At 45.4% G+C, this 23,440-nt stretch overlaps 1 protein-coding gene across 2 annotated transcripts in view; it reads left to right on the top strand.

Moving 5' to 3' along the window:
- POU2F1 (POU class 2 homeobox 1) overlaps positions 1–23,440 on the top strand; it is a 488,200-nt gene that overhangs the window by 324,165 nt on the left and 140,595 nt on the right. For both annotated transcript variants that reach the window (XM_033941614.1, XM_033941615.1), the window contains exons 7-9: positions 4,031–4,157; positions 4,883–4,977; positions 16,706–16,879. In XM_033941614.1, the coding sequence (XP_033797505.1) occupies positions 4,031–4,157; positions 4,883–4,977; positions 16,706–16,879 (396 nt within the window). The remainder of the gene's footprint in view (positions 1–4,030; positions 4,158–4,882; positions 4,978–16,705; positions 16,880–23,440) is intronic.

The following is a 23,440-nucleotide window of genomic DNA, read 5'->3' on the forward strand; positions in this document are numbered from 1 at the left end:
GCTGGCCACGTTGGCTTTCTTGAAATACAAGCGCTGACTAAAGATAAGTAGTCTTTCTTGAATTATGAACCCTGATTAAAGATAAAGCAACCTTTAACAGCATTGAACAGGACCTATTGATAAATGTTAAGAGAGATAAATGAAAGAATGTAGTCTCATGAAAGATGATAGAGTGTAATGAAAGTAAACGCTTTTTATAAAAAATTAAAAAACAAAGTTGAAAAATACAAAATAGAAACAGTTAACTGAAATCTTTTATAATAAAAATAGGTAGAGTTTAAGGTTTTGAATAAATTAAAGATACTGGAGTAAGGCCAATGATTGGAGAAGAAGGAGCTAACATAACTACGCTGAATACCTCAGTCATTGACTACGACTACACGTAGGCTCCATTACTGAGGCCGACTCCTGTATTGATATAATAGAGTTTACACTCGATTATAAGTGGGAATTGTTGGATTGATATTATATTGTAATAACAAAACAGAAAATAAAATTAGTTTTTCTACCTTTTGTTGTCTGGTCATTATTCAAATTTTGTTGGTCTCAGGCTCTGATTGTCTTCTGATAACTTGCTTGCCAGGGTCTCCTTCTTTCTTCTTTCTCCGTGCTAACCATCCATCTTCCATCTCTGTCCTCCCCTTCCATTTCTCTTCCCTCCCCAGGAGGTCTAGCATCTTTCCTTTTTTTCGTCTCCTTCCACAGATCCACCTTTTCTTAATTACCCTTTCATCCAGCATCTCTCCTTCCTTCCCCACCACCCCAGGGTCCACCATCTCTCCTTTTCTTTTCCCAACTACCCTCCTATCCAGTATCTCTATCCCCCCTCCACACTATCCCTTGCGTCCAACTTCTCTCCCTTTATGTTCCTTCCCTCCCTAAATCCCATTGTCCATCATCTCTCTCCCTCTCCTCTATTTTCAGACCCATTTCTTCCTCCCCAAAGTCTGGCATATGCATATCTCTTTGAACCCTCTTTCCCTCCCTCAGTGTACTTCTATACCAGGGCCCCCCTCCCCTGAAGTTCTGTCCCTCCTTGAACGTCTGTCCCCCCCCTGAAAGCCTGCACCCCACCCCTAAAGACCTATGCCACCATCCCTGAAGGTCTGTTTTCCCCTTGAAGGCTTGTCCCCCCCTTAAAGGTCTACATCCCACCCCTGAAGGCCTGCCTGTCCCCCTCCTTTGAAGGCCTGCCTCCCCCCCTTGAAGACTTGTCCCCCCCTTGAAGTCCTGCCCCCCCTTGAAGGCCTATCCCACCCCTAAAGGCCTGTCCCCTCCCCCTTGAAGACCTGTCCCCCGCCTTTGAAGGCCTGCCTGCCTGTTCCCCCTGAAGGCCTGCCTGCCTGCTTACTCCCCCCTCCCCCCTCTCCTCCCCGCATCCAGCTTCCACCCCCGGCCTTCCTCTTCCCCCCCTGGCCTCCCCGCACTGTTTACCTTCCAGGAACAGCCTGCAAACAAGATCACGGTACTAGCGATCTTAATACTGCGTCGGAGCTGTTTCCTCCATTTGGTCCTGGCCCTCCTCTGACATCAATTGAGAGCTCCAGGCTCTTCAGCTAGCACCACTCACTCTCCAGCCCCTTCTGGAAGGAAAAACAGTGCGAGTATTCTCCAACAACGCCATGGCGGTAGCATTCATAAGACGTCATGGGGGTACAAGAAGTGCTCCCTTGGGCCAGGAGGCTCACCTACTGCTTCGCTTGGCAGAATCGCATGTTCTGTCTTTTTCAGTAGCCCATGTGGCCGGAGTTGACAACGTTCAGGTGGGCTTCTCAGCCGACAGCTGCTGGGCCCGGGAGAATGGTTCCTCTCGCAGAAGGCATTCCATCTGATCGTATAGCACTTGGGTCAGCCCCAGATGGACTTGATGTCTTCAGCAGAGAACTCGAAGGCAAGGCACTTTTTCAGTCGACAAACAACGCAGAAGTGTAGGTCTGGATGCCTTGGTTCAGCCCTGGCTGGCTCACAAGCTCCTGTATATGTTCCCTCCGTGGCCTCTGGTCGGTCAAGTCATTTGCTGGATAGCAACACATCCTGGCATGGTGATTCTAGTAGCTCCGGTCTGGCCTCATCACCCATGGTATGCAGATCTCATCCGTCTTCAGTGGGACGGGATACTCCAGCTCCCTCTTCGTTGCTCTCTTCTCAGTCCCATGGAGAACCGATGGCGCTTTGATCTTACGACATGGGTCTTGAATGCTCAACCTTGATGAAGCGTGGTTATTCAGATGTAGTTATCTTGACTCTTTTGCGCTTGAATAAATAATCTTCTGCTATAGCCTACAGGCTTTACAATGGTGGTGTGCTTAGGACCAGGTGGAGTCTAAGTGGGCTCCCCTTTCGGTGGTCCTGGCTTTTCTTCAGGGGGGGCCTAGCAAATGGTTTAGTGGTGGCCTCCCTTTCAGTTCAGGTTGCAGGCCTTTTGTGGTTTTAAACACACAGAGGCACTAGTTCGCTTCCTGCTCATCTAGTTGGGCCAGGTTTATGAGAGGGGCACTTTGTTTGGGACCTCCCTTAAGCCTTTCTTTCCCTTCGTGGAATCTTACCACTGTTCTGCAGGGCCTTGGAGAGACTCCATTTGAACCACTGAAGGATGCTTTTCTTCTGGATTTAACGATCAAGACTGTCTTTCTAGTTGCCATAGTCTTGGCACAGTGTGTATCGGAGCTTCAGGTTCTTTTGTGCAGGGTACATTTTATCTGTATTACGTACAAGGAGTTGTTCTCTGCACTGTACTTCGTTTCTGCCGAAGGTGGTATCAACCTTCCCTATCAACTGGGAGGTTTTGTTTGCCTGCTTTTCCTTTCACAGGTTCAGAGTGCAAGGATTGGATCTTATTCAAGTTAGATGTCCATAGAGTCTTGCTCCACTATTAGGAGGGGACTCATGCTTTCAGGTTGTCTGATCACCTTTTTTATCCTGACTGCTGCACTTCACCATGGTTGGTCGGCATCCAAGTCCTCAATCGCTTGATGGATTCAAATGGCTATTTCTGCGATTTCCATCGCCCGTGGCAGGCAGCTGCTGATTTTGCTTAAAGCCCACTCAGCTGGAAATGTGGCTGCAACGTGGTCAGAATTTTGTGCGATTCATCTTGATGAAATTTGCAGGGCGGCTCCTTGGTCCTCTTTTCATACTTTTACCCAGTTGTACCGAGTGGATGTGGAAGCTCGTTCTGATGCCGCTTTGGGGACCTCGGTGTTCAGGGCATGCTCTTCTGTCCCTCCCTAGCTGTTACCATTGCTTTGGTATGTCACCTAGCATAAGGAATCTGGAAGAGATGTAACGGAATGGAAGATTAGGTTTCTACCTTCAATAATCTTTTTTTAGTCCCTGTAGGATTCCATACGACCCACCCTCTCTGTGTACGCTCAGTTGTTTAGAATAGCCTGCTTCTTTCTGCCTCGATTGTTCTCCTTGCAAGCTTGAAGTCTTTCCAGTCAGTTGATGGACCCTGTGAGCAGTATTCCCCTTCTGTGAGTATGCTTTGCTGACGGTTGTCTCAGGTGGGTGCTCATTGCACGCAGCAGGTTAGTTCTACATTGTTCCTCAGTGTTTGGATGGATTGTCTTTGTGCATATTTATTACTTGTTTCATGTTTTCGCAGAGCAGACCAGTTCAGACTTTTTGTGTTGCTGGGGGGTCTTCCCCTTTACCCCCTTGTCATGGATTTGTTCATATATGTTATTTGGCTTTGGGACTTAACTGCATATGTTTTCTAGCTCTCAGGCTAAGGGGATGAAGCATATGCCCAGAAAAGTGTTTGAATTTCTGCAACTCCTGGATTGTGGGTTGAGATTGAACACCTAGTTTATGGAATCCTACAGAGACTAACAGAAAGAAGAATATCACAGGTAGAAACCTAATACATTCATGCAATAGGCAATATAAACCATGGATTTGGTTAGTTGGTTAAGGTTTTGCTGCCTTGGTGCAGATCTGCTGGTTTGGAAGTTCATTGTTAGTCAGTTTATTTTACAGATGTTCAGCAACTTAGATTCATGAATAGCTTACTCTTATTTCTTTTTAGGACTTGCAGCAACTTCAGCAGCTCCAACAGCAGAATCTTAACCTGCAGCAGTTTGTGTTGGTGCATCCAACAACCAGCCTGCAACCAGCGCAGTTTATCATCTCTCCAACACCACAGGGGCAACAGGGTGAGCAAGCAAGGCCAGAAGGGCTTCTCTGAAACTTCCAATTTTTTTTCAAGTCTTGTCTGAGGTACAAACTGAAGAGTATATTGGATTAAATTCTATAGTCTAGGCAAGTTAAAATGCCCCAGTAGGTGGTACTGACTATCTGTTGCCAAAAAGAAACAAGTAATTCCTGACTTGAGCAGGCCAAAGTTGAGTGAATGTACGGATTTTACAGGAGCAATCTGTGGCTAGTGCAGTAGCTCTATGCCTGACACAAGTTAGTTAGTTGCTGAAGTAATTAGCATATTTGAGAGAAACTGAAAATAGTGAAGGAAATAACTGCTTTCTGACAATAAGACCTGTAAGATGGAAAAAGCTCTATATGTTTCAACTACAGAAAGTATGCTCGTCCTTGAAAGACCTTCAAAAATGACATTAGAATAGTGACATTGATTATTGCTGGCCAGTCTGCAGATTCCAACAGAGGTAACTATTTTTTTTTCAGTCGCTGCCACTTTATCAGGTATCCCGGTTCACTCTTATTTTTATTTGCAGTCCTCCTTGTGGACCACCTGATTTCTAGTTCAGGAGTATGTTTTATAGTTCATGTGAAGATAAAAGCAGTGAAGGTAACGCTGTACAAGTATGCTATTGAGAAATGAAGATTAGAAGAGAAAAATGGCTGTGTGGTGCTTTATGTTTTGGTAACAAAGATTTTACAGGATGGTTTTTCTCTTTGTTCTTAGGCCTCCTGCAAGCGCAGAATCTCTTAACGCAACTACCTCAGCAAAGCCAAGCCAACCTCCTGCAGTCTCAGCCAAGCATCACCCTCGCCTCACAGGTCAGCTTTCTGTACTTTCTGGGTTTTTTTTGCTTTCTTTTGTGGCGTTGCTTCTCCTTTAACCCTAAGGCATTGGAGTCAAATTTGCCTATCAGTACTACATTGTGAAAGTCTTACTAGCACAGGATCTGACAGCTGTATTAATTTTTAACAAACTAATTTAAACACAGTGAACAGGGTGAGGGGAAAAAATAACCCCCTAGAGTTTTTTGCTGTTTCTTCAGCAACTGCTTGAAATTTCAATGTGAAATTTGACAGCTTTACTTGTTGTTACTATCTCTATTTTATATGTCAAGTGGCAAAGTTAGACTAGTATTACTACCTAGCAATTTTTACATGTTAAAACATGTTTGACTGTAATTCTACTACTTGGGGGGAGGGGAACCAGCTTACACTTCTTCCTCTGTATTTGTGGTTTCGATTATTTGTGGTTTTCAGCTTGCTGGCTCCTCCCCCAAATGATGTCAGCTTGCATAGAGAAATCGCTGATTCCCGGCACTTTCTTCACCATGTTTTGCCTCTCCTTCAGGAACAGGCCAGGTCTCCCACCATGTTATTCGCGGTTTTACCATATTCACGATGGTTTTTAATAGAAAACAGCGAATAACATATGAAAAAGTTATTTGCGGTTTTTCTGTATTTGCAGTTCTGTTAATCCCCTATCACAGCGAATACGAAAGGAGAAGTGTACTGTTAATAATATCACAATGACATAGACTTTAATAGATGGCTCAAAGCCTGGTGTCATCAAGAAGGCTTCAGGTACATAGGAGGATGGGGAAATACATGGAAGGACAAGAAGCTATATTGCACTGATGGGCTACATATTACTACAGCAGGAAAAAGAAACCTTGCAGAGAAATTTAGACAATATTTTTCTTGGCATTTAAACTAGAAGGTGGGGGTGGTGTAAGTACGAAGGACAATTATAGAGACCACCCCCGGCAAAAGAAAAGATGTGATAGTAGTAAAGACTGCAACACAAGCAATATCAGCAACTCATTTCTTAGTATTACAACGGAAAGTGAAACGAAACAAAAATCCATACGAAAAAGGAGATTATCGCTGAAAAATAGCTGGAAAGCGATGACCACAAATGCTCGCAGTCTAAGCAACAAAGTTCATGATCTGCAAGCCCTGATGTTAGAGGCAGATCTAGATATTGTCGCTATCACAGAGACATGGTTCAGTGAATCACATGGATGGGATGCAAACATACCGGGATATAATCTTTTTAGGAAGGACAGAGATGGTCATAAAGGTGGAGGAGTAGCTCTCTATGTAAAGATCAATATCCAAGCGACCAAAATGCAAGGGACCTGGGGAGAGGAAGAAGCGATATGGATTGCTCTGAAAAGAGAAGATGGAACTTCTATCTACGTGGGTGTAGTCTACAGACCTCCGACTCAATCGCAGCAAATTGATAAGGATCTGATTGTGGATATCCAAAAGTTTGGAAGGAAAGAGGAGGTTCTGCTGTTAGGAGATTTCAACCTGCCGGATGCGGACTGGAATGTTCCGTCTGCGGAATCGGAAAGAAGTAGGGAGATTGTGGATGCCTTTCAAGAGGCTCTGCTCAGACAAATGACGGAACCCACAAGGGAAAAAGCGATATTGGATCTGGTCCTCACAAATGGAGAGAGTATCTCTAATGTTCGAGTGGGTGCTCACCTGGGTAGTAGCAATCATCAAACGGTTTGGTTTGATATAACGGCTAAAGTGGAGAGCGGCCGCACGATACTTATAGTCCTAGATTTCAAACGTACGGACTTTAATGCTATGGGAGAGTACCTGAAGAAAGAGCTGTTAGGATGGGAGGACATAAGAGAAGTGGAAAGACAGTGGTCTAAGCTGAAAGGAGCGATAAAAATGGCTACGGACCTTTATGTGAAGAAAATCAATAAAAACAAGAGAAAAAGGAAGCCGATATGGTTCTCCAACCTAGTGGCTGAGAAAATAAAGGCGAAAGAGTTGGCGTTCATGAAATATAAAAAAACCCAAGAAGAGGAGAGCAGAAAGGACTACAGGGTGAAATTGAAAGAAGCCAAGAGAGAGATACGTTTGGCGAAGGCACAGGCAGAAGAACAAATGGCTAAAAATGTAAAAAAGGGAGACAAAAATGATATATTAGTGAAAGGAGGAAGATGAAAAAAGGAATTGCTAGGCTAAAAGATGCTGGGAACCAATATGTGGAAAGTGATGTGGAGAAAGCGAATGTGCTAAACAAATACTTCTGTGTTCACAGAAGAAAATCCTGGAGAAGGACCGAGATTGTCTAGCAAAGTTACACGGGAAAATGGAGTAGATTCTGCCCCGTTCACGGAGGAGGGTGTTTATGAGCAACTTGAAAAACTGAAGGTGGATAAAGCGATGGGACCAGACGGGATCCATCCCAGGATACAAAGGAGCTCAGAGAGGTTCTGGCGAGTCCTATTAAAGACTTGTTCAACAAATCTCTGGAGACGGGAGTGATTCCTGGGGATTGGAGGAGAGCGGATGTGGTCCCTATTCATAAAAGTGGTCACAGGGATGAAGCAGGAAACTACAGGCCGGTGAGCCTCACTTCAGTTGTTGGAAAAATAATGGAAGTTTTGCTGAAAGAAAGGATTGTGTACCGTATTTTCGCGGATATAACGCGCGCGTTATACGTGATTTTACGTACCGCGCATACCCCTCGCGCGTTATATGCCTGAGCGCGGTATAGAAAAGTTTTTAAACATAGTTCCCACCCCGCCCGACGCCCGATTCACCCCCCCAGCAGGACCGCTCGCACCCCCACCCCGAACGACCGCTCGCACGCGCTCCCACCCGCACCCGCATCCACGATCGGAGCAAGAGGGAGCCCAAGCCCTCTTGCCCGGCCGACTCCCCGACGTCCGATACATCCCCCCCCCCCCGGCAGGACCACTCGCATCCTCACCCCGAAGGACCGCCGACTCCCCAACAATATCGGGCCAGGAGGGAGCCCAAACCCTCCTGGCCACGGCGACCTCCTAACCCCACCCCGCACTACATTACGGGCAGGAGGGATCCCAGGCCCTCCTGCCCTCGACGCAAACCCCCTCCCCCCAACGACCGCCCCCCCCCCCCCAAGAACCTCCGCCCGTCACCCAGCCGACCCGCGACCCCCCTGGCCGACCCCCACGACACCCCCACCCGCCTTCCCCGTACCTTTGTGTAGTTGGGCCAGAAGGGAGCCCAAACCCTCCTGGCCACGGCGACCCCCTAACCCCACCCCGCACTACATTACGGGCAGGAGGGATCCCAGGCCCTCCTGCCCTCGACGCAAACCCCCCTCCCCCCCAGCCGACCCGCGACCCCCCTGGCCGACCCCCACGACCCCCCACCCCCCTTCCCCGTACCTTTGGAAGTTGGCCGGACAGACGGGAGCCAAACCCGCCTGTCCGGCAGGCAGCCAACGAAGGAATGAGGCCGGATTGGCCCATCCGTCCTAAAGCTCCGCCTACTGGTGGGGCCTAAGGCGCGTGGGCCAATCAGAATAGGCCCTGGAGCCTTAGGTCCCACCTGGGGGCGCGGCCTGAGGCACATGGGCCAAACCCGACCATGTGTCTCAGGCCGCGCCCCCAGGTGGGACCTAAGGCTCCAGGGCCTATTCTGATTGGCCCACGCGCCTTAGGCCCCACCAGTAGGCGGAGCTTTAGGACGGATGGGCCAATCCGGCCTCATTCCTTCGTTGGCTGCCTGCCGGACAGGCGGGTTTGGCTCCCGTCTGTCCGGCCAACTTCCAAAGGTACGGGGAAGGGGGGTGGGGGGGTCGTGGGGGTCGGCCAGGGGGGTCGCGGGTCGGCTGGGGGGGAGGGGGGTTTGCGTCGAGGGCAGGAGGGCCTGGGATCCCTCCTGCCCGTAATGTAGTGGGGGGTGGGGTTAGGGGGTCGCCGTGGCCAGGAGGGTTTGGGCTCCCTTCTGGCCCAACTACACAAAGGTACAGGGAAGGCGGGTGGGGGTGTCGTGGGGGTCGGCCAGGGGGGTCGCGGGTCGGCTGGGGGACGGGCGGAGGTTCTTGGGGGGGGGGGCGGTCGTTGGGGGGGGGGGGTTTGCGTCGAGGGCAGGGGGGCCTGGGGTCCCTCCTGCCCGTAATGTAGTGCGGGGTGGGGTTAGGGGGTCGCCGTGGCCAGGAGGGTTTGGGCTCCCTCCTGGCCCGATATTGTTGGGGAGTCGGCGGTCCTTCGGGGTGAGGGTGCGAGTGGTCCTGTCGGGGGGGGGGATGTATCGGACGTCGGGGGGGGCATCAGGCTTTCAGGATGGGGACAGACCTTCAAGGGGGGACAGGACTTCAAGGGAGGACAGTGCACGGAAAGTCAGGGGGGGTGAACGGAGAGTCGGGACAGCGCACGGAAAGTCAGGGCAGTGCACGGAAGTCAGGGGGGGTGAACGGAGAGTCGGGACAGCGCACGGAAAGTCAGGGCGGGCGAAAGGAGAGTCGGGCAGCATGCGCGTTATATGCCTGAGCGCGGTATAGAAAAGTTTTTGTACATATCATCGTGATTTCTGCGCGCTATACCCCTGTGCGCGTTTTACAATGGTGCGCGTTATATCCGCGAAAATACGGGTACTTCCTTGAATCTAATGGGTTACAGGATCCGAGGCAACATGGCTTTATAAGAGGTAAATCGTGCCAAACGAACCTGATTGAATTTTTTGATTGGGTGACCAGAGAGTTGGATCGAGGACATATGCTAGATGTAATTTACTTGGATTTCAGCAAAGCCTTTGATACAGTTCCTCATAGGAGGCTGTTGAACAAACTTGAAGGGCTGAAGTTAGGACCCAAAGTGATGAACTGGGTCAGAAACTGGCTGTCGGACAGACGTCAAAGGGTGGTGGTTAATGGAAGTTGTTCGTAGGAAGGAAAGGTGAGTAGTGGAGTCCCTCAGGGATCAGTGCTGGGGCCAATCCTGTTCAATATGTTTGTGAGTGACATTGCTTAAGGGATAGAAGGAAAAGTGTGCCTTTTTGCAGATGATACCAAGATTTGTAACAGAGTAGACACCGAAGAGGGAGTGGAAAAGATGAAAGAGGATCTGCAAAAGTTAGAGGAATGGTCTAATGTCTGGCAACTAAAATTCAATGCAAAGAAATGCAGAGTAATGCATTTGGGGATTAATAATAGGAAGGAACCGTATATGCTGGGAGGAGAGAAGCTGATATGCACGGAGGGGAGAGGGACCTTGGGGTGATAGTGTCCGAAGATCTAAAGGTGAAAAAACAGTGTGACAAGGCAGTGGCTGCTGCCAGAAGGATGCTGGGCTGTATAAAGAGAGGCGTAGTCGGTAGAAGGAAGAAGGTGTTGATGCCCCTGTACAGGTCATTGGTACGGCCCCACTTGGAATATTGTGTTCAATTTTGGAGACCGTATCTGGCGAAGGACGTAAGAAGACTTGAGGCGGTCCAGAGGAGGGCGACGAAAATGATAGGAGGCTTGCGCCAGAAGACGTATGAGGAGAGACTGGAAGCCCTGAATATGTATACCCTAGAGCAGGGGTGTCCAATGTCGGTCCTCGAGGGCTGCAATCCAGTCGGGTTTTCAGGATTTCCCCAATGAATATGCATTGAAAGCAGTGCATGCAAATAGATCTCATGCATATTCATTGGGGAAATCCTGAAAACCCGACTGGATTGCGGCCCTCGAGGACCGACATTGGACACCCCTGCCCTAGAGGAAAGGAGAGACAGGGGAGATATGATTCAGACGTTCAAATACTTGAAGGGTATTAACGTAGAACAAAATCTTTTTCAGAGAAAGGAAAATGGTAAAACCAGAGGACATAATTTGAGGTTGAGGGGTGGTAGATTCAAGAACAATGTTAGGAAATTCTACTTTACGGAGAGGGTGGTGGATGCCTGGAATGCGCTCCTGAGAGAGGTGGTGGAGAGTAAAACTGTGACTGAGTTCAAAGAAGCGTGGGATGAACACAAAGAGTCTAGAATCAAAAAATAAGATTAAATATTGAACTAAGGCCAGTACTGGGCAGACTTGAACGGTTTGTGTCTGTATATGGCCGTTTGGTGGAGGATGGGCTGGGGAGGGCTTCAATGGCTGGGAGGGTATAGATGGGCTGGAGTAAGTCTTAACAGAGATTTCGGCAGTTGGAACCCAAGCACAGTACCGGGTAAAGCTTTGGATTCTTGCCCAGAAATAATAATAATAAATAATAATAACTTTATTTTTGTATACCGCCATACCCCGAAGAGTTCTAGGCGGTTCACATTATTTAAACAGAGATTACAAGTGGTTACATATCAAATTGATCATAAAGTAGTTAAACAGAGATTACAAGTGGTTATATATCAAATTGATCATAGAGTAGCAGACAGCAAGGAGAGAGTATTTACAAGTGATTACATATCAAATTGCGTAGAGTTGCGAACAGCAAGGAGAGAAGTACTGGGAAGAGGAGGGAGAAATGGGAGAGGGGCGAGGGTCAGAAGGGGGGGGGAAGCTAAGAAGAAAAAAATTTAAAAAATTTAAATTGAATCAGGTTGGGTAGACTGGATGGACCATTCGGGTCTTTATCTGCCATCATCTACTATGTTACTATGACTTTTGTAAAAAAAAAATTGAATAATTTGCATTTCATAATATAATTTACAGATACATATTTTTTTTTAATAAAGTTTTTATTGAGTTTCACGTTTGTGAGAAAACATTCATTCAAGAAAACAAGCAACAGATGAAGATCAAATAAAGACAAAGCTGCATATAGTACTGTCCCCAACAGGGAAAGCAAACAATCGCGAGAGGAAGTGGTGTCAGCCGTTTTGATGGTTGCATGATTTTCCCCGATATTTACCAATTCTACAATTTATGTTCTTAGATTGGTGGTCATTCTATGTTGCCTGATGTCTCAGAGGCTTAAAACCACTGATATCAAAAGAGTTGCTTTGGCAGTTCTGATGCACAGGTGGAGAGCATGCCATGTGGAAGGCTTTTCAGCCTGCATCCCTGATCCTGAGTCAAGACCTAGCTTCTCCCAATGACTCTAATGAGGATGAAAAAGGTGAAAAAGTCAACTAGCAGTGGATTCTCTCTGTTTTTAGCAGCTTGACCAAAGAAAGGAGCTCCCCATTCTGCATCTGACTTAATGGTACTGGACTTAGCACATAGTAGAAAGGAGATACTGACACTAGTTTTGGTGGAAACAAGTAACTCTGGTATACCACATAAATCTAAAAAGGGTGGCCCAGTCCAAGGAGTGATTTTCATTAGACTACTATAATAACTGAGATTTTCTTGTGGTACATCTAGGGTATAACTTTGGAAAGATCTGTGTTTTGCTGCAGAGACTCTAGGGACAGGGGTGTCAAACCCAATCACATTAAGGAGTCGAAATCTAAAACACAGGCTAAGTCGCGGGCCAGACCCCGCCCAATCTCTGCCCCAGACCCCGAGCCCATAATAGTACTAATTGTAAAACCATTTTTTCCATTCATTTTTCATATATACACACAATATAATCTTATTAACAACACATAATGGTTAACCACAAAATTAAACTACACAAAGCACATTGTATGCTTCTCAACATTCATTCCTACCAGAACACAGATAACCCCTATGCAAATACAGGACTAAAAACTAAAAGTAATAATATATACAAACGAAACCCTAAAATTCAAGACTCTATTACAGAGAAAAAGAAACAAATGCATTTCTTCCTGAATAGTGCAAAATATAGACAGCAGATGTTAATTCTCAAAATGGACACAATTCAATCACTAAATTGAAAATAAAATCATTCCTTCTACCATTGTTGTCTGGTGATTTTGGTTTTCAAACCGTCTTTTCCCATTCTCTGGCTGCATTTCCGTCTGTCTGTGCTCTTAACTGTATATCCAGGGCTACCTTATCCATTTGCTGTTTTTCTCTCCTTCACTTTCTGCCATACATCTATCTTTGATCCAAGCAGACCGGGGATTTTAAATTATAGTCCACTTGAGGGGGGGGCAATACTTTCAAAATAGAACAAAATATCTATCTTTAGCATTAACTTTTAACATTCAGCTTTCTTCCATTTTTCTTCTTTCTTCTCAAAATCTATCTATTTTTCCATGTCTTCCCTTCCAATCTATCCATGTGTACCATCTCCTGCCTCTTTCTTCTCCTATCTCTTCCATACCACATCCACCATCTCATCCCTCTTCCATGGTCAGACAACTATGTCTTCCCCCTCAATATGGTCTTGCATCTTTTTCTTCTCCTTCCCATAGCCTGGAATCTCTCCTCTCCTAAGGTCTAGCATTTCTCTCTCTCCTTCCCTCCCTCTTCCCGAGGTCTAGCATCTCTCTCCTCTCCTCCCTGCAGTCTGGCATTTCTCTCTCCCCTCTTTCCTTTCCACTCTGTGGTCTGGCTTTTCTCTCTCTCCTCATTCCAGTGGTCTGATATCTCTCTCTTCCCCATGCATCTCTCTACCTGACTCCTCTCCCACCACCATGTCCAATAATTCTCTCTCCCTCCCTCTCTCTGCCCAACAATTCTCCTTTTTCTTCATAACCTCATAACCTCTCTTTCTCTCTCTCTCTGACACCCAGTTCTCCTTTTTCTATTCCCTCCCTCACCTCAGCATTTCTTTCCCTAACTCTCTCCCTCCTTCCATTCTATGGCTCTCTCCTTCCCTTCATTATATGTCCCAAGCTCATGCCCTCCCTTCCTCCCTCCCTGCTATCATTTGTCCGATTTTTGTGCTCCCTCTTTCTTGAGTCCTAACACGCCCCTCTCCCTCCCTCCATTCTGTGCCTCAACTAGGTGCCTCCCTCCGGCGGGTGTCTTACGTTTTCATTGCTGTGCCAGTGTTTTATCTTCTGGCTGGCTCCCTCCTCCTCACTGCCGCAGTGTGCACAGAGCTGTGGGCTACAGCTCCTATTAGCATCCTGCGCCTGAACCGGAAGCCTTCTCTCTCTGAGGATGCTTCTGCGGCTTTGTGCACACTGCAGCAGTGAGAGGAGGGAGCCAGCCAGAAGATAAAACACCCGGGGGCAGCAAAGAAAACGCCGCATCGCACTGTGGGCCACGTAAAATGGCCAGGCAGACTGGATTCAGCCCGTGGGCCTTGTGTTTGACACCTGTGCTCTAGGACAATAATTTTCAACCTTCAATTAGGACACACCAAATGGACGATGCTGGTGTACCGTATGTGACTACCAATCCAGGATGTTTTGAAATCCTGTGAATTCTCAACTGAGCATGGGCCACAGGGAAAACATGTACAAGGGCTCATTCCCTGGCCAAGGTTGGACTAAGAATCTGTGACTGTAAACGCGAAGCACCTAGGCAATAACTGCCAAGGCCCCCATTGCCACACTATGGTATTGAATGCCTGTGGAGACGGTGACCATCACCCCAGGTCAAAAATCTGCAGACTGAGAAAGCCAGCCTGCACACTTTCTACTCTGCTACATGCGCAGCTGAGAGAGAGAGAGCCTGCAAGTGAGCTTCCTCTCACAAATAATGGGGTACTTCTGGTGCTTCCTTGCCTACCGACATATGGTCCCACTATCGCATTGTCCAAGAAGATTCTGACTGCTTTGCCTTTCAGAAACTTCTCTAGTGCAGAAGCACTAGACAAATGGCTCTGAGTTTCAGATGATTTATAGACCACTTCTGCTGAGCCAGAGTCCGTTGAAATGACTTCCCCAACCATAAAGGATGGTATCAGTCATTAGTATCACCTAGGATAGGGGTGGGCAACTCCGGTTCTTGAGGGCCAGAATCCAGTCAGGTTTTTAGGATTTCCCCAATGAATATGCATGAGATCTATTTGCATGTACTGCTTTCAATGCATATTTGCGGATATTTGACTTTCCATCTATTAAGGGATGTGTTTACAAACAATTCTTTGGCAGAATTCTATCTTATCAGGCCGGTATATGGGATAAATATCTTGGTAATTTTATACTAAGTTCCAACACCTATCTGGCATTTAGAAAATTGTTAAAAACGTACTTGTTTGGTAAATATTTTAACTAATGGATTGTAATTCACTGTGAATGTCCAGTATCTTTACTCTGTAAACTGCACAGAACTGAGAGATAGCTGTGGTATATAAGCATATTGTTATGTTATGTTATATTACAAGCTCTTTCTTGCAGGAAGCCGTTCCTTATGATCACAGAAGCACTGCTCTCCTTATGCATGGTTCCATCCTTCTTACCCAAAGTAGTCTTGTCCTTCCACGTCAGTCTGGAAGTCCGTTTGCCCACTTTTTGTCCTACAGGGTCTTAAAAAAAAAAAAGGGATAAAGCGTTGCATTTGCTGGATGTCAAGCAACTGCTTCTTCGGTACCTCAAAGTTAGGGTTTCACCTTTCAGATCTCTTTTTTGTTCTGACCATTCATTCCAAGAAAGGAAGGTCAGCGTTTAATACCTCAATTTCTAGATGGATTCAAATGGCCATTTCCTACATGTATGTGGACTGTGGTAAACAGCTCCCGATTACATTGAAGCGCACTGCACTAGAGAGGTTGCTGCCTCTTGAGTGGAGTCTAGTCTTGCATGAGGAGATTTGTAGAGCGGCTACATGGTCTATATCCTTTACTTCTTTGCCAGGTTCTCTGGGGTGGACTTTGCATCCATGAAAGATTCTGCTTTTGGGTCCTTCATTTTGAAAACAGGTTCAGTGGGCCTACCTTAGACTCTGGGGACTGTTTTGGTACGTCCCTAGCATTCAGGACCACTAGACACATTGTACTAGAAATAAAGATTAGGTTCTTACCTCAGTAACCTTCTTGTAAATATGTCTAGTGATCCTGAAGCCTTGTGAATGGGATTTGCCTGCCTTCTGCCTTAAGATTTCTCTGTCTCGGAATAGTCAAGAGGATAAAAAAGAAGATAATGCACAAGAGCATCCTCAGACCATACAATCTGGTTTAAGTCTCTGGTAGATAGCAGGACATTCGAGTAGCTATATGCATAGTTATACACAAGCTATATACATCGTTAGTGCTGGTTGTACAAATTATGTTATGTTATGTTTATTAGTATTTGTTATACCGCATCACCATATTACAGACCTCAGCGGTTTACATTCTAAATTATATTACATATAGAAGTTTGGATATTATAATGTTAATTATCATGTTTGTTACAGAGCAAACAGTATGTGATGTCAGAGATTTTCCCCATTTCCCTTCCAGTCATATTTTTTATTAGTGTTACTTGATTGCTTTTGTACAAATTGAGGGAGCAGGAGCAGCTCACTGGGAAGGAGAGTTGAAAACATGATTGACAGTTTTCTGCAAGCAACTTTCTAGTTCAGATACAAGACCCTAATGGTCAGGACCACTGGACACATCTATAAGAAAGATTATCAAAGTAAGAACCTAATCTTTCTGTAAAGTAGCTTGTCTCACCCACTAAAAATTATGTAAACACCATAATATTGCTGGGACAAAAAACCATTGGGATCATGATCCTTACATAATTGTGGAGAATGAAGAATTTATCATGTGGGTACATTCTGTTTACCCTGTTAAAAAAAACTGGCATTGTGATAAAGGACAAACGCAGAAAGCAAACTGTTTTGTGGACTGTTTGAAATACTGAAATAAATTGTCTTTGTGAATTGCAGAATCAGTTTTTTCCTTTCTGTATATTCTGGACACGCCCATTCTAAAGCAAAATTACATCTCATCATCACATCCTAACTCCTGCTTTATGCATGACCCTGCGTTGTATAGAAATAAACTACATTTCTCTTCTCTTACCCCAACAGCCGGCAACCCCAACACGCACAATAGCAGCGACCCCAGTTCAGCCACTTCCACAGAACCAGTCAACACCAAAGCGCATCGACACTCCTAATTTGGAGGAACCCAGCGACCTTGAGGAGCTAGAGCAGTTTGCAAAGACTTTCAAACAAAGACGCATTAAACTTGGATTCACTCAGGTAATTTTAAGAGACATATGAGGCTGGTTGATGGTTCGGTACAGAAGGACCTGATTTCAAATCCTGGGTCAAATTTTCTATTTTTCCAAGCCTTCTTGGAAAGGTTGGGTAGAATTGATTATTGTGCAATAGTGACATCTAGAGGCCTAATTTAGCACTCATGATTACAGTAAACCAGAAAGAGCCATGGTACATGACCAATGGATAAGAACTATTGCCACCTAACTGGAGTTAAAAGTAAGTTGGAAAGAGATATGAATTAGGGGAAAAATCCACACTTACATGTGAATGGAGTGTTGTAGTGCTGGGTTCCAGCCCTAAATACAATCAAATAGAAGCAGAAAGGTATAAGAAACAACGTTGGGTTCAGAAAATTAAGGCATGAGAAGCTGTAAAAGGTTTACTTTTACTTGCTTTTGGGGTTAAGCTGGTGGCTTTTATATTTGTGGAGTACTTTCAAGAAAGAACAGCTAACAACATATAGGCTGTCCTTTGATTTTGTTAAATGTCATTTTTCACAGCAGGTACATGCTTTCACCACTTCAAACTTTGGCCAAGATGCACTAAAGTTAACGATCATCGTTAAACCAGTTTTGACTGCTTTAGCGACGATCACATTTGCCAACCCGGTGCACAAAACAGCTCACCGCATGGTTTTCCCCTCAATCACCCATTATCTGATCCGACCATGCAAATTAGATAAAACCCCTTGCAAAGTAGCCAAGTGACTGATGCACTAACATTGCTTGGCTATGCACACAAAAAAAATTACAGGGGTTTTCGCGATCCCAAAAAATTGATTGGTCAAGACCAGTTGCTTACCTGTCACTGATAGTTCAGCCCTTTTTTTATTGGGCACAGATGCTATATGTGTTTTATACATACACAATATCTGTCTCATTAAAATAAAGGAGGGACTTGGCCAGAAAAAGATGCCGAAGCAGCCCTGCATGCAATATTGCCTCTTCTTCCACAAAGCTTCTAAGAGGCTGGTAGGCCCATCTCAAGAGGCATAAAGGGGCCAATCCAGGGGAGTTGCAGGGGTTTTGTTAGTTTTTTTACCCGTGATTGGGAGCGATGGAGGGAGGGATGCTGTTAGACCCACGATAGGGAGGGAGGGAAATTGCTGGACTTGCAAGGGGGGCTGCTGCTCCACCTGTGAAGGGAGGAGGGAGTTGCTTGGACTGTTGGACTGTCTGGAGCTGAAGGGAAGGGAGACAGTTGCTGGATCTGGTCTGGGGATTGGGGGGAAGGGAAAGGTGCTGGGCTCATGTGGTGGGTGGAGTGGAGATGGAGGGAAGGGAGAGGTGCCAGACCCACACCTGGGACTTGAAGGGAGGGGATAGAGATGTTGGATCCATGGGAAGGGAGCTAGAGGGAATGGAGAGAGGTGCAGGACCTGCAGGGAGGAAGAGAGGGAAGGGAAACAGAAAAGCTAAACCAAGGGGATGAAGGAAGAGTGAGTGAAATATTGAATATAGCAGAGGGAGGAAAGAAAGAGTGTGAGAGACACATTGGTGTAAGGGAGTAAGAGAGAGAAGAAGCTGGATACGAGAGATATATAAAAAGAGGGATGATGGTGGGCATGGATGGGAGCATAGGAGCATGGACAAAAAGGGAAATGCTACATGGGGGTGGAATATGTACATAGAGTGAAGATGGCTAGACAAGGGAGAAAAAGAACATAGAAGGAAGATACTGGACAGGTGAGGCATAGGGATATAGAGGAGTGATACTGTACACAGAGGGAGGGGATCATAGAATAGTGAGATGATGAAGGCAGGGGAGATGGACACAGGGAAAATACTAGAAAGGGACATATAAGAGATAGAGAATGGAGATGCTGAACATGGGGAACAATACATACACAGAGATAGAAGATAGATGGTGAGCATGGAAAAAGAAGAAATGTCAAATGGTCAGGAGACCCTGGCAAGTGAGATAAGAGAAAACAGAGAACAGCACCTGAGACCAACATGATTTGAAGAATAAAATGATGAGACAACAAAAGGTAGAAAAAAAAATTTATTTTCTATTTTGTGATCAGACTATATCAGATTTGAAATATGTATCCTGCTAGAACTAGTGTTAGACATAACTGGGGACTGCAAAGCCCAGGCTGTGCTTCTTTAGCTTCCAGCTGGCTTAGGTCATTCTCTGACCAGGGGGCAGTTGGCCTTGCTGCACTCCCCTAGCACTATTCCTGTCATGTATGACTGTGGTATTCTGTTAGCATGATTTTTCTGTGTTGCATTCTGTAGTAATTTGGCTTATTCAGTTTTCTCGATGGTGGAGGGGATATTTGTGAAAGGGAGGGGAGATGGGGTTTGTGTATTGGGTTGCATCCAGTTTATTCCTTTCTGCCAAAGGTCATCTTTCCTTTTCATGTTAATCAGGCAGTGTCCCTGCTGGTTTTGGGCAACCATGCCAGATTTTCTGATCAACAGCGTTTGCAGAAGTTGGATGACCAGAAGATGTTGCATGAGTATTTCAAGCAGACCCAGGGGTTTCGTTGCTTGGACTGTCTCTTCATTCTATTGGGAGGCTGCAGGAAAGGGGTGGCAGCTTCCAAGGCCACTATTGCTCGCTGGATTAAAGAGACTATTTCTTCTGCTTATATGTTGAAGAACAAATTAGTTCCTCCTTTTCTCAAGGCTCAATGAGGGGGCAGGCAACTTTCTGGGTGGAGTGTTCATTGGTGCCCCAGTGGATATTTGCAGGGTGGTGGTGTGGTCATTGTTGCATTCTTTTGTGTGACACTATCATGTGGATGTTCAAGCAAGACAGGATGCAGACTATGGCATGCAGATGCTTCATTCACAGCTCGGGGAGGGGGGGTTCCAACCCTTAATGAGCATGGCTTTGGTACTCCTATTCATCTGTACCAGTTTGGAGGGACGCTATAGAAGGAGAAATTATATCTTAAATGCTAATTTTGTTTCTTTTAGTCCCTCCAGATTAGCACAAAACCCTCCCATTTTCAGGCTGCCATTTTTTGATAGTTTGCAATGGTGTTCAGTAATAGTTTCTTGTCTTATGGTGGTTTATGTCTTGAGTTCTTTATGCCTAGACATGTCTGAAGGTAGTCAAGCGGAATAACAGCACAATTCAGAAGCGTATAAATGAAAAATAAAAAAGAGGAAAATAGACAGGATTTCTGGTCTGTTGTGGGGAGTTTGGCATTCCTTTCTGGGCAGCAGCACTTGGTCGGCTGGATAGGCTGGTGAACCCTTGGCACTGACGTGTAGTTTTTTTTTTGTTTTTTTTCTTGGTTTCAGAGATAATATAAAAAAAATTAAAATTATTTTTGGTCATGAATTTTGTTTAGGCTGCATGGCTACTCGAAGGCTGACTTTAGGGAGACTGTACTGCCCACTTATCTTAGAAGCCATCTATTCTCAGTATCCACTGCTGGTAGAGGTGGGTAAATCCATTTGTCTGTGCCAGTCTGGAGTGACTAAAAGAAAATTAGCAAGTAAGACCTATTTTCTCTGTATTAAAAATGGAGGAAGGAAGACTAAACAGCAGCCAGCATGATTAACAAGTGAAATGAAGGAAAATCCTTCAGAAAGCCAGTGTGGTTAACACGTGAAGTGAAAGAAAATCCATCGGAAAATGGAAGAAGGATCCAATTGAAAATAATAGGAAAGAGCATAAGGAATGGCATGTCAGATTCAAGGCACTGATAAGGAAGGTAAAGAAGATTGTGTTGGAGGCAAAAAACACATAGTAAAACTTTTTTAGGAATGTTAGAAGCAAGAAGCCTGTAAAATAATCAGTTGAACCATTAGATGACCGAGGGGTAAAAAGGGCACTCAGGGAAGACAAGGCCACAGTGGAGAGATTAAATGAATTATTTGCTTTGGTCTTCAATGAGGACGATGTGGGGGAGATACCATTGCCAGAAATGGTATTTAATGCTGATGTGTCAGAGAAACTGAAACAAATCTCTGTAAAACTGGAAGATATAATGGGGCTATTTGACAATTGAAAAGTAGCAAATCGCCTGGATCCGATGGTACATATCCCAGAGTACTGATAGAATTGAAAAATGAACTTGTAGGCTACTGTTAATAATTTAGAATTTATCTTTAAATTCCAGCATGGTACCAAAAGACTGGAGTCTAACGTCAATGCTAGGCAAAATGGTAGAGACTTAAAGAACACAGTTACAGAGCATGTATATAAGCATGGATTAATGAGACAAAGCCAATGAGGATTTAGTCAATGGAAATCTTGCCTCACCAATCTACTGCATTTCTTCTAAGGGGTGAATAAACATGTGGATAAAGGTGAGCTGGTTGATATTATTTGGATTTTCAAAAGGCATTTGACAAGGTACCCTATGAAAGACTTCTGAAGAAATTAGAAAGTCATGGGCTAGGAAGTAATGTCCTATTATCCCAGGACAAGCAGGCAGCATATTCTCACTGATGGGTGACGTCACTTACTGAGCCCTGGTACGGACACTTTAAAAGTGCATTGCTACTATAAGACTTTAGAAAGTTTAGCCCGCACTGCGCATGTGTGAGTGCATTCTCGCCCGACACAGGTTGTGCGTCTCCTCAGTTTTTTCATTTCCGTGGAGCTAAGATGACGCATTTTAACAGTCGTTAAACTTTCTTGCCTTCCCGTTCTTGTGGTTTTCTGACTTCTTAGTCAGTTCCCTTTTTTTCTTTAGTGTTGCTTTCTTGTCTTAAAAAAAAAAAAGAAAGAAAGCAATGTTAGAAATTAGTTTAGATAGCTCATCTTCAAGTTTGACTCGGCGGGGCCTATTTGTTCACCTCAGCCTCCGACTTCAATTTTGCTGGGGTGCTGTTTCCATCCATGTCAGGCTGCTGACTGAGTTTCTTCAAGCGACACTGTGTTCGAGCTTCTTAGGATCTTTTGGAGCTCGTACACTGTCTTGAATTTTGTTGCTGTGTAAAAAAAAAAAAAAAAAGAAGAGGGGTCTTTACACTATTCTTTTCTTCAGCAACAGACTTCATGTCATCCTGGAAGTCAACACTGTCTTTGGAGTTCCCCGCACCGGATGTGTGGGGCCCAATTTTTGACACTACAGGATCCATTGACACCGCAGAATCCACGACACCGCAAGATCCAGCGACATCGACTCCGGTATCATAGTTTCCTTGGACGTTTTTCAGCAAGGACTAATCGACGTCGCTACCAACTCTTGCACCGGTCCAGGCGATACCGCATATATTGACACCAGCAGTATCATTTGACCTGCCTTCGGTGTCGCACCATACTGCTTTGAGTAAGTCGGCTAGGAAGCCTTTCCTTACTCTATTTAGGACTCGAGTCAAAATGGTATTGAGTCAAGTCATGCCGACCTCGAAAAAGTCTCATAAGTGCCCGGTCCTGATCTTGAGGAGTGGCTCGACATCAGCCTCATCCTTCTGGGACCGGAGTGCAACACCGTCGGTACCAGTGAAAAAGCCATCAGTACCAGTGCTCGAAGAAATTCTGTAAGCACCTGGTTCCGACCCTGAGGAGTGGCTCCAAATCGGCCTCATTTGCATGGGACCAGAGCGCGACACCAAATGTACCAGCGAACAAAGCCAACAGTACCAGTGTTTTTCCTTACGTACAATCTACTGGGACTCAGCTCATAGTTTAAGTCAGGCTGATTTCAATGAGGTACAGTAAGCACCCGGTCTTGATCTTGAGGAATGGCTCGAACTTGGCCTCATTCTCATGGGACCAGAGTGCGACACCGATGGTACCGGCGAATAAAGTTAATGGTATCGGTGCTCTTCCTTAAGCGAAACATTGACAATTTGCTACGGGAGTACTTGGGTGCATGTTTTTTCAAATGTTGATACTCACACGATCTGTATTCGTGTTGACACCACCTCTCTCGGTGCCGGTTTAGTCTGAGCCAATCTCGGCACCACTGGATTTATGGTTCAATTGAAGAGTCTGAGGAAGAATCATTCTTTAATGTAGATGATGGTGATGCTGTAGTTTTAGCTTCACCAGAGCATTCTCTTTCTGCTGCTGCTTGATCTTCTGAACAGTTGTTGTTGTCTACAGCATTGTCTTCCGTTGCCTGACTCTGCCTCTTCAGACTTTAAAAGCAGTACAGAGTTTTAATTATCACCAAGGGGAATTTTGAAGTTTTACTTCCTCCCTTTTTGAGGGAGGCTTTCTACAGGAATTGAAAGTCTTTGCTTTTTTCCACTTGAGTACTACTACAGAATGGTTCCTAGTTCTGCATTTGATATGCCTCAACTTCTTCAAGAGTCTCTTGTGGTAGAATTGACCTTAAAGAAATCTTTAGGCACCGGTGTCTTTCCATTTGTACCAGCTCTTTCTCAATCTAGGAGGTAAAGGCAACATTCACGTCCGTGCATTCGGCTGCTCCATAAAGTCTTCTCAGTCTTTTTGACGTGATCCTCGGGAGCATAGCCTCAGTTTTGGTGTTGCTATGGAAGGGAAACCTACATTGCTACTGTACATCGAATTAATATTGTCCACAGCATAGTCTTCCGCTGCTTGACTCTGCCTTCTTAGTAAAAAGAAGAAACAATGAACATTGACTTTTCTGAGTGATGG

Source organism: Geotrypetes seraphini, chromosome 4 (assembly GCF_902459505.1).
Source record: "Geotrypetes seraphini chromosome 4, aGeoSer1.1, whole genome shotgun sequence".
Taxonomy (NCBI): Eukaryota; Metazoa; Chordata; class Amphibia; order Gymnophiona; family Dermophiidae; genus Geotrypetes; species Geotrypetes seraphini.